Below are 10,000 nucleotides of genomic sequence, written 5' to 3'. Positions count from 1 at the left end.
CCCTTCCTCTGCCATGCCTTGCGGAGTAATGACTCTTTTGTTTTGAAACTTAAAAACTTAATTATGATGGAACGTGGCGGCGCGTCCGCTGGCGGCTGCGGTCCCACCGACCGATGAGCTCTTTCAATCTGCAGGTCGGGCATGTCATCAGTTAACTCGAGACCCTCATGGAGTAAATTTTCCACAAATGAGACCATCGTTGTTGATTCTTTTTCGGTTCCCTCCGGCACCCCATAAATCCGTATGTTATCGCGTCTGGAGCGACTTTCCAGATCCAGCAGCTTGTCCTCCAGCTTGGTGTGTAGCTTTAGCATAGCAGTGATGACATCCTCTGTATTTTGGATCCTCTCCTCTGCTTTCTCAATTCGCCCTTCTGCCTCGTCCAATCTGGTATTCACCTTCACAATTTCTTCTTTTATTGTCTCTAATTGATCTTTATTTTCTTGGCGAAACTCCTTCAATTCTCGCAGAATCAGTTCCAAGTCGGCCATTTCTCCACGTTGTTTGCTAGTTTAAACCCGTTAGCTGCTAATGTTGCTGCGCCCCGTCTTTCTCACCTCCTGTCTTCGGACGAATTTTTATTGCTCTAAGTGGTGTTATGGTTCTTGCCCCCTTATTTGTGTTTTTTATGAAATTATTTATTTGTCTTGTATGGGGGAATTTCTCTAATTACGCTGGCTCAACCGGGAGCTCTCTCTCTATGCGACCATCTTGACGATGCTCCGACCGGAAGTCCTTAAAGTGTTTTTTTTATTTAATTTTTTTATTCGTGTCTGCAAACATATCTCCTCCGCTGCGGATGCGCCTTAGAGAGAAAGACACTTTCGATTTGAACTTGTTCATTTAAAAGTAGCCATTTCAAGCTATGTATATTCCTCAAGTCTGACTGTGAGGCAGTAGGGCCTACACTGTTTCAGTTCATTTTTGAGACGCGCTCCAGTTCACGGAGATCATGCGGCTGATTGTTTTATTTTATTTTACAAAAGCACAATGTTTTCTTGTTATTGTGAGTTTACAGCTATTACAGGCTATTTTAAGTTGCTCCCACTGTTGATAGGAAAGTGTTCGCGCCCGTGCCTCCGTGGCATGCAGCAAGCGCGCTCCACACTTCGCGCAAACACTGGATATGCGTCAAAATCTTGTGTTTATATGATAATCTTATATTATGACTGACATTTGACGAATTGCTTTGTTCCCATTTAGGATAAAAGTGTCTTCTAGCCTAGACTAGCCTGATATTAATAATGAATTATTATTATTTGCGTTTTTACCTAACTGTAAATTAGTTCAGTAGGCTAATGTTTTTCATGAAATAATATATGAATGTTTTATTTTTTATATAACCTAGCCTAACCTTTTACAGTTTTGGAAATGTTTAAGAAATTCAAATAATAAATAGACACACCGTTTTATGATACTTTACTGTCCGAGCAGGACATGAACTGATCGATTATCTCTTTTAGTTACAGTGCATGAATGAATATCAGGATATGTTGACAAGAAACAATGGCAAACAAATATTTTAACATGAACATTTGGAATAAAAGCTATACATAAGCAAGGTAAAATCACTTAATTGCTAATAAAATACAACTGAAGATCAGTGGGAAAAAATAATAAAGAATGAGTGTGTGGAATGTGCTGGAAACCGCCCTTGCAGCAGACTATGGCAGACGCAGATGTCACGTTCGGCACACGAACGAGTGATGTGGCAGACGCAGACGAGACGTTCGGCAGACGCAGACGTCACGTCCGGCACACGAACGAGTGATGTGGCAGACGCAGACGAGACGTTCGGCAGACGCAGACGTCACGTTCGGCAGACGCAGACGTCACGTTCATTGAGACGAGTGCATGTAGCAAAGTCATAATAAAGAGCCGATCGGAACGCCATACTTGTCCACCAGCGTCTCGATTTCTGACGCGACGCCAAAGCCCATTCATTTCCTATGGAACTACGTCAGGCAGCAAAAACGCCCCCGCAAAGCATGATGGGTCGCGTCGCGACGATTTGGTCAACAGCGGCGCTGCAAAAAAGTATCTCGGTGGATACTTTGCAAATGAGAGCGTCAAAACGCGGGGCAGCAGCCAATGGGAAACTCGGCGGCGAGAATTTGTGTATGGACGTTGCTATGGTTTCATATTTAAGCAAGCAGCGAAAACGTCACAGGCGTCGCGTCGGAACAAAAATTGATCGGACGCTGGTGGACAAGCGGCTTAAATCCTGTAAAATAATCTAAACCATAAGGGATTATAAGGGATTACCTAGGCTACCTGAGGTAATTCCCAGCAAACACAGAACGTTGGCACAACGTAGCCAACCTTCTAACAACGTTTTAACAACATGGCCAAAAGGTTGCTATAACTACGTTGTGTGGTGAAGTTGTTACAGCGTTGTCACAATGTTGACATTAAACCATTGTTAAGGGCCATTGCTTAAGGTTGTGCCTAGGGTGTCTGGACGACCACTGTCTGGACTACATAATGTACTCGTCACTGCCCTGAAGCGGGAAAATCAGCCTTTTAAATTCCAACCACCTGTTGTTGGGCTCATTGTGTTCTCATTCATCATCGAGCAAGGATACGTGAGTATTGCGTTTAGCCTACCTCAGCTATCAAACACAACCAGCTTTAATTTCTAATGTGATTAATGAAGCATCGCTCGCACTGTTTAGTTTTTCGTTTGATTTTTCCGCTATTTAGTCTCATTCGTTTCTTTGCTCCTCTGGATTTGTGATATGTTTCCCCGGTGACACCTGCTCGGCTACTGTCTGCCATACAGACCCGGTTTTGTTCATTAAATGTTCTGATCTGCCTTTGCTTTTCATGTTTTATTTATTATACTTAAAATAAATGTGTATTCGTTTTTTTCTTTTTTTTCACAAATGTATGACTTTTGGAAGTGCAATTTGATTATATGCAATTTTAATAAAGTTGAATTAACGAAACCTTCTGTCATTTTTACTCTTTAAAGTGTAGGCTACACTTGCAGGTGTTGATAGCCCCATTAAATAATATAGATAAACAATAAACGATAAAAAGTATATAATTATCTAACAAAATACACCATATAAAAATATTGTCAGAACGTCGTCTCTCAGTTGCTGAATGTCGCGCAACAACGTTGCTACAGCCCTGTTACGTCTTACAATTCTACGTTGTTACAATGTTGCGAGCACGTATACAGCGACGTTGCCATAGCAGAAATGCAACGTGCCAGAGACGTTGCCACAACGTAAATGTGTTTGCTGGGTTTTCCCAGACCTTTTTTACTGAAGGTAGCCTAAAAGTCGCCGTAATCTTTAGTTTACATTGTCCGTGATCACTGAGATGGGACTAAAATCATTGAGAAGCTCTGCTCTGGTAGAATAACTACTTTACCCCATCTCTCCATGTTAAACTAGTCCCGTCCGAATAGGGCTTTTATTCAAGCCTCTGTTTGTTTGTTTTTGCTGTGTTGGAGAAATAACTACCAACCAATGATGCTTAAGAAATAAGATATTTGTAGGCCTATGTGTAATAAGAATAAAAAGATCGTATTGTGGTTTGTAGCCTATAGCTGTAGTCACATGATTGACTTTCCCAGAACAGGAGACACGAAATAAACGCCGTCTTAAAAAAATGTATACCTGTTACAAGAAACATTGTCACCTTATATTCCTAAACTATAGGCTACAAAATTATTTAAACAGCGACCAATAGAACAAGATGCGATGTTAGAATATGATGTTAACTGAAACTAGAATGCGTTAGGCTAACCATACATTCAAAAACGTCTTACCATCAAGGAGAAAAAACAGAGTAAGCAGAAAACAGCGTCCCATTCTTTCATCAGTTGTGTTTGATTTACATAGCCAGTGTTGCTCCATTGATCTGTTCAATCTCTCTCTGCCTGATCCAGATGAAATAAAAATAATGTCTAATGTCTTAGCCGGACAAATAAAAAAAACGTATGCCTATATCGCGTGTTGGTTGCGAATGCGAAACATTTAGGCTGCATAACATCATTCAGCGTGATGTAAATCCCCAGATTCCCCAGATAAAAATCACGGGGTAGTTTGCACAAACAAGCCAGCCATTAAGTTTCTTAAGAACGATGAATAGTGACTTTCGGTTTCAAATAAGACAAATCTAACGTTACGTTGTTTTGTAACTGACTTGAAAATAAGCTTTCTGGACAAAACAAAACAAAACATAACAATTAAGTATAACTTCAGGACTTCAAGGCATTTTGACCCGAGAGGGGAAAATGAGGGTTAAACACCTACAAAAGGGTTTTTCCTATAAGCAGAAAATGAATGAGTCACATGTGACGCAGTTGAACGCATAGTGAAACGGGCGGAAATTCCCTTTTTTTTTTTTTTTTTAAAGGGAATTTTTAATGCATGTGCTGAGGGGGTGCTAGATCATAGACAGGGGGAGCTGCTAGGCTATACTGTCTGTATATATGTAATAAATTAGCTAAACTTGGCCACTAAATATTTAATATTCAGTTATTTTAGTGACCACAATTAAAGTTTTAATTTTATTAAATTGAACAAGCGCAACATTCAGCATTCACTCAAATATTCTAAAAGACTTATTATTAATAATAATGTTATTTCAACAATATATCTCGTTATTTCGACATAATATGTGTGCGTGCAACAAGCAAGATGTGCATTTGTGAAATGGTGGATGAAATTGTTTTTTAAATTAAGGTACAATTTGTCCAAAACGAAATTCACTTTAAAGAAAGGCTTTCTACAAAACAAAGTTTAATGAAGTGGTCAAAATCATGTCTGACCCACTCCATGCCTCTCAATATATTGCATCTCTTACTCCTGCTGTTCACTTTTCATATTCAACATAGATGGAAAATAATAACATTATAATATTTTAACAAATATGAAACTAAATGCGCTTTTTTAATGGCTAAAACAGTATATTAGGCCTATACAGACTGTCTATTTGTACAAATTGCTGCACATTCATTTGATTCTGAATTTTGCACACACAAGTTGAAAGGCATTTGTTCAAATCAAGTTCACGGATAATTGTGCGTGCATTTATTAATCATTATGATACTAAAATCATAACAAAGTAGGCTATGCTATGTACAAAAAATCTGATGAGCCCAGAATATGAACGCAACGTTTAATTACATGTTAAGCATTTTCATCCCATAGAAAACCATTATAAGAATGTTTAATGAGGCTTAATGCAGATTAGAATGTCCCCTTATTATGTCGAAATCACATATATTATGTCAAAATAACGAGGCATTATGTTGAAATATCGACTTAATATCTCGAAATAACAATATAAGTTTTCTTTTTTGTTCTTCAAAATGCGGTTCAGGGCTTCCATAGAATACAGCCTGAATATAATTGCTTCCAGAAATTATTTTTGGGGGTGCTATCGGGGTGCTTTGGTCTTTCTTGGGGGTGCTGAAGGCAAGCTCCTGCTAGCTCCTCCCTAGCGCCGCCGATGCATACGGATTAAGCAGAAAGCAGTCTGTTTTCTTTCATTTTGAATTGTTCTGTTTAAAAGTACACATTTCACGATTTCTATAGATATATTTCTCAGGTCTGTGAGGCAAGTAGGCTACGTTTAGTTTCGTTTAATTTATGAAACGAGCACGCGCCGGCACCTCCCTATCATGATATATTGTCTGTTATAGCCTACATTCCTCTTATTTATTAAATCCAGGTAATTGGTTGATGAAACATTGATTAAAAATTAAGCTACAATTAATACAAAACGAAATTCACTTTAAAGAAAGGCTTTGTGCTTTCTGTTTGAGGTCTCTGTGAAAGTTTTAAAGCAGTCTTTTAGCACAAAGAATACGTTCCGTTCTGCTTGTGTTTGTGCAAACTGGCTGGTAAGTAATAAATGTGTTTTATATGTTTGTACTAATTTAGTTCATGCTTTAGTTTTTATACAGAGTAACACGGAGATGCATTATTTTCAGATATTTTAAAATTGAACAAAGCATTACTTATAAATTCTGGTTTGGATTCAGGACTATCATCTGAATAACTTTGGGGACAGATTCAGATTCCTTTAACTTTTTCTTTTATGATCAGTTATTTGTACTTGCAATACTTTCCTCTCTGTGCTGCTGTCATGCAAGTTCTTCATTTCAGTTTTACCTACTGAGCCTATAAAGCAACATAATGATATTTGGGACCCTTAATCTGTGATAAACTCTGTTCTCCAGGAGTGTTTGCTGGTACAGATGGAGTGAAGTCAGTGTCAGTGATGGAGGGAGATTCAGTCACTCTAAACTCTGATCTCACTGAAATGAAGGATGATGATCTGATTCTGTGGAGGTTTGGAGATGAAAACACTTTAAGAGCTGAAATCAATGTACAGGACGACAGAATCACTGTATACGATGATGTTACTGACGGGAGATTCAGAGACAGACTGAAGCTGGATGATCAAACTGGATCTCTGACCATCACACACACCACAACTGAACATGCTGGAGTTGATCAACTAGAGATAAAAGATCATGTGATCAAGAGTTTCAATCTCACTGTCTATGGTGAGTTAAATCATTTTTACACACTTATTTTTGACTTTCCTTTTCAGCCCATTGAATACTTTCATTTTGAGCAGTCTATTGTTTATGAATGACATCACAAACTCTCTCTCTCTCTCAACACATTAAAACAATGAAAAAAAAACCTGCCCTTTTATTCACTGATGTGATTTATTCTGGATATCATCATGTTCATTGGTGTGTTCATCAGTGTTGAATGTGTGTGATGCGACTCTCTCCTGGTACGCAGGAATCAGTGTATTGTCCAGCATCAGTGTGTGTGATCTCAGCATCAGTCTCTCTCTACCTCTGGAGGTGGAATATCAGGATAAAAACACCTACAGCTGTGTGCTGAACAATCCCATCAGCAACCAGACCACACATCTGGACATCAACACACTCTGTCACACATGTACCACAGCACTGATGATAATATTCACTAATGTGTGGATTTTATTGAGACTTATAACTTAAGATGCCAGACATGATGAATGAGCTTCTGTCATCTCATGTTTTTTTTTAAACTGTTCCTATTTTTTTTTTCTTGTGTGGAGCAGACAATTAGACCTTTTTTAATTCATGAAAGACTAAAGGCAACTTTTTTAAAATCTTAATTTAATTTATCATTTGTTTCATTAGTTTCTCCAGAAAGCCACGCCCCCTGTTGTGATTCAGTTGAAGCTGTGCTGCGATTGGTCGTCACTGCGCTGATGGGCGTGGCTTCTGCGGCTGCTGTTGTTCTTCTGGTCAATGACGTCAGAGCTTCAAGAGGTAAAAGGTAAAACGAAGCAACCAGAAGAGATGTCATTTTTAAACGTCAAGATGAAAGTATGTCTGGTCTAATTGTTTAGTGATGGCAAAACGAAGCTTTGCTTTCATATTCTCTCCATCTGAGGCTAAAAATATGAATATTCTTGAATATTTGTTTTTATTCTGCAACTCGTTTTTGTTTAATGTTTTAAAATGTTCTTAATGTATGTTATGTTGCTGTTTTAATTTCCTTTCAAAAATGTATGCAGAAACTCCACAAATACACACATTTGTCACACCAATGCGGCACCCCAACACTGCACATTTTCTTTGTCTCCCTAATCAAACACACCTGATTCAACTCATCAGCTCATTAACCCATGTGATAATGAGCTGATGAGTTGAATCAGGTGTGTTTGATTAGGGAGACAAAGAAAACGTGCAGTGTTGGGGTGCCGGCAGGACAGGTTTGGGAACCACTAGCCTACCGAACTGATATACAGCTATGATCATTAATGCCTATTATCACTGAGGGGGAGTCATAATAAGAATGAATTCAGATTCACATTGAATGACAGTTGTGTGAAAATTGCAGTCATTTGCAAGAGACAATTTCTCACGTTGAGCACACGAATGCGTGTGTCTTTTATTTAGAGATGCAGAAAAACAATGGCGCTGCCAAGCTCCCCACGTCATCACGCATTCAGAACATTTAAAGGGACCGCGATCCCTGAACAGTTATGAAGAAACACGCTAATAACAAAGTGCTGCATTTATAATCTACAGTGTATAGAACTACGCTTAACAACAAAGGTGAATTATGTATGTCACATTCACTACAGTTGAATAAAAACACATTATAGCATTAAACAGTTTTTTAAAAACATACAGTGTAAATAGGCTACACATCATAACACATTAGAGGAAATACAGTGTAATAGACCATGTCTTCAGCAGACTTATATATATATATATATATATATATATATATATATATATATATATATACATTTTTTTTTCTATAAGGATTACTAAAACATAAGCCATTAACCAAACAACCAACTTTCAATATGAATCATATATTGTTTATGAATCACATCAGTTTATGAAAATAAGGAAAAAGACAGGTTAATGACTGCTCGACATATTCTTTCTATTTTTTCAATATTTAAATAGTATAATATTAAAACTATTCTGGAAAGATTTAGAAATCTAGATTAATGATATTCATATCCATGTTAGAAATGTGTGCATTTTTAGTGCTTTATGTATTTTTCTCTCTTTCTGGCAGCTAATGTAAATAATGTGATTGTTATATTGTGGCATTGAATAATAATAATAAAAAAAATCCATCAGATATCACAATATTGTGAGTTTTAATCTATAATAGTGATTTACAGGTCTGCATTTCAGATGCTTTTCTCCAAAGTGACTAAGTTGGGTCCATCTGGAGGCCAATACAAGAATGTATCAATATTTCATTTAAGTGCTATCCATTTTATATTTCTATGCTATGTTTCTTATTTTACGTTTAATTGGTTTGCACATTTTCACTTTGCTTTGTTTTAATTGAACGGAACAAAAGCTGCAAACGCTTTATAAACACAAATGTAGAAATATCTGTCATGCCAATAAAACAACAGTCTTTCTTTTTATTGAAGTCATTGTATAACAATAAAATATTCAGACTAATGATTCTGCTAAGTTTGTCTGGACCAACTAATGCAATCCATGATGAATGAAGATGTTTAAAATATACAACTATTATTACATTGTGGCTTGATTATTTTAATAACTGAATTAAATAGAAATACACTAAACACAATTCAATAATAAAAACACGAGCAACAAAATGCCACAGGAAATCTGAAGAGTCTTTTTTTTATTATAGACATAACGTTGTAGTATTTCCTTATGCAGAATAAATATGATAGTACAGTGTAAACAGGGACAGTGTAATTTCTGTTTTGGAAGTGTTTGTCACATTCATCTTCTCCATATTGTACATTCTCTAGCAGCAGCCGTCTTCATGAATCACAACATTACAAACTATGATTTGAAGCAAAATAAAACAGAAAAATAAGACTGAGGTAAAATTCCACATATAAGGGAATTAACCCATGATTCTCTGACTGATTTTTCTTCAGGATTATGGATATTGTAGTTCTTCATGTGGAATTTGTAAATTAAATACATTTTGTTACTGATAGATGTGTGGTAGATTTATACAGAATTATTACAAATAACAAGTTTCTTTATGGAGAAAATGAATGGGATTTTAACTTTCAGAACTGATTTCCAAACATTCAGTAACAATATAGACATTAAAGTTTTATAAGCTTGAAAGATCATTTCACCCTCTGAGGCCCGAAGACAAACTAGTAACCACATGCATTCAAATTCATCTGACACAATTATAATAACTAAAGTGATAAAGTGCTTGTGATGCTCATCTGCTGATGTGGATAAAAACTTCTGCTAAATGACTAAATGTAAACGTGCACTGAGTGACTGTCACAGTTAACATGAGGTTTATTAAATAATCTTAGTGTTATAATATCAAAGCAAAATCAATGAAAAAAAAAAAATATATATATATATATATAATATTATATATTCATATTCAATGGTTATATTGCCCCGGACACTGATCCTGCTGAGATCCTCTCAAATCACACATTCTGTATTTTTATTCTGTAAGGAGAGAGAGAGAGAGAGAGA

The 10,000-nt window shown here is 36.7% G+C and overlaps 1 protein-coding gene across 1 annotated transcript; it reads left to right on the top strand.

Annotated features, from left to right (window-relative positions):
• Window positions 1–6,207: 6,207 nt before the first annotated feature.
• On the top strand, window positions 6,208–7,551 carry LOC311077193 (uncharacterized protein). The gene is made up of 2 exons (XM_084139025.1): window positions 6,208–6,532; window positions 7,169–7,551. The coding sequence occupies exons 1-2, from the start codon at window positions 6,244–6,246 to the stop codon at window positions 7,309–7,311; spliced, it is 432 nt and encodes a 143-aa protein (XP_083995151.1). The 5' UTR covers window positions 6,208–6,243; the 3' UTR covers window positions 7,312–7,551.
• Window positions 7,552–10,000: the final 2,449 nt, after the last annotated feature.

Source organism: Abramis brama, assembly GCF_963993115.1.
Source record: "Abramis brama genome assembly, contig: SCAFFOLD_192, whole genome shotgun sequence".
NCBI classification, from domain to species: Eukaryota; Metazoa; Chordata; class Actinopteri; order Cypriniformes; family Leuciscidae; genus Abramis; species Abramis brama.
The sequence above is the reverse complement of the archived record's forward strand: the minus strand, read 5'-3'. Positions and strand labels throughout refer to the sequence as shown.

What these genes read in the sequence shown, in the direction of transcription:
- LOC311077193 (XM_084139025.1), top strand. Translation starts at nt 6,244, where the DNA reads ATGGAGGGAGATTCAGTCACTCTAAACTCTGATCTCACTGAAATGAAG. An exon ending in TTTCAATCTCACTGTCTATG is followed by an intron (nt 6,533 to 7,168) that starts GTGAGTTAAATC and finishes TTGTTTCATTAG; the next exon opens with TTTCTCCAGAAAGCCACGCC.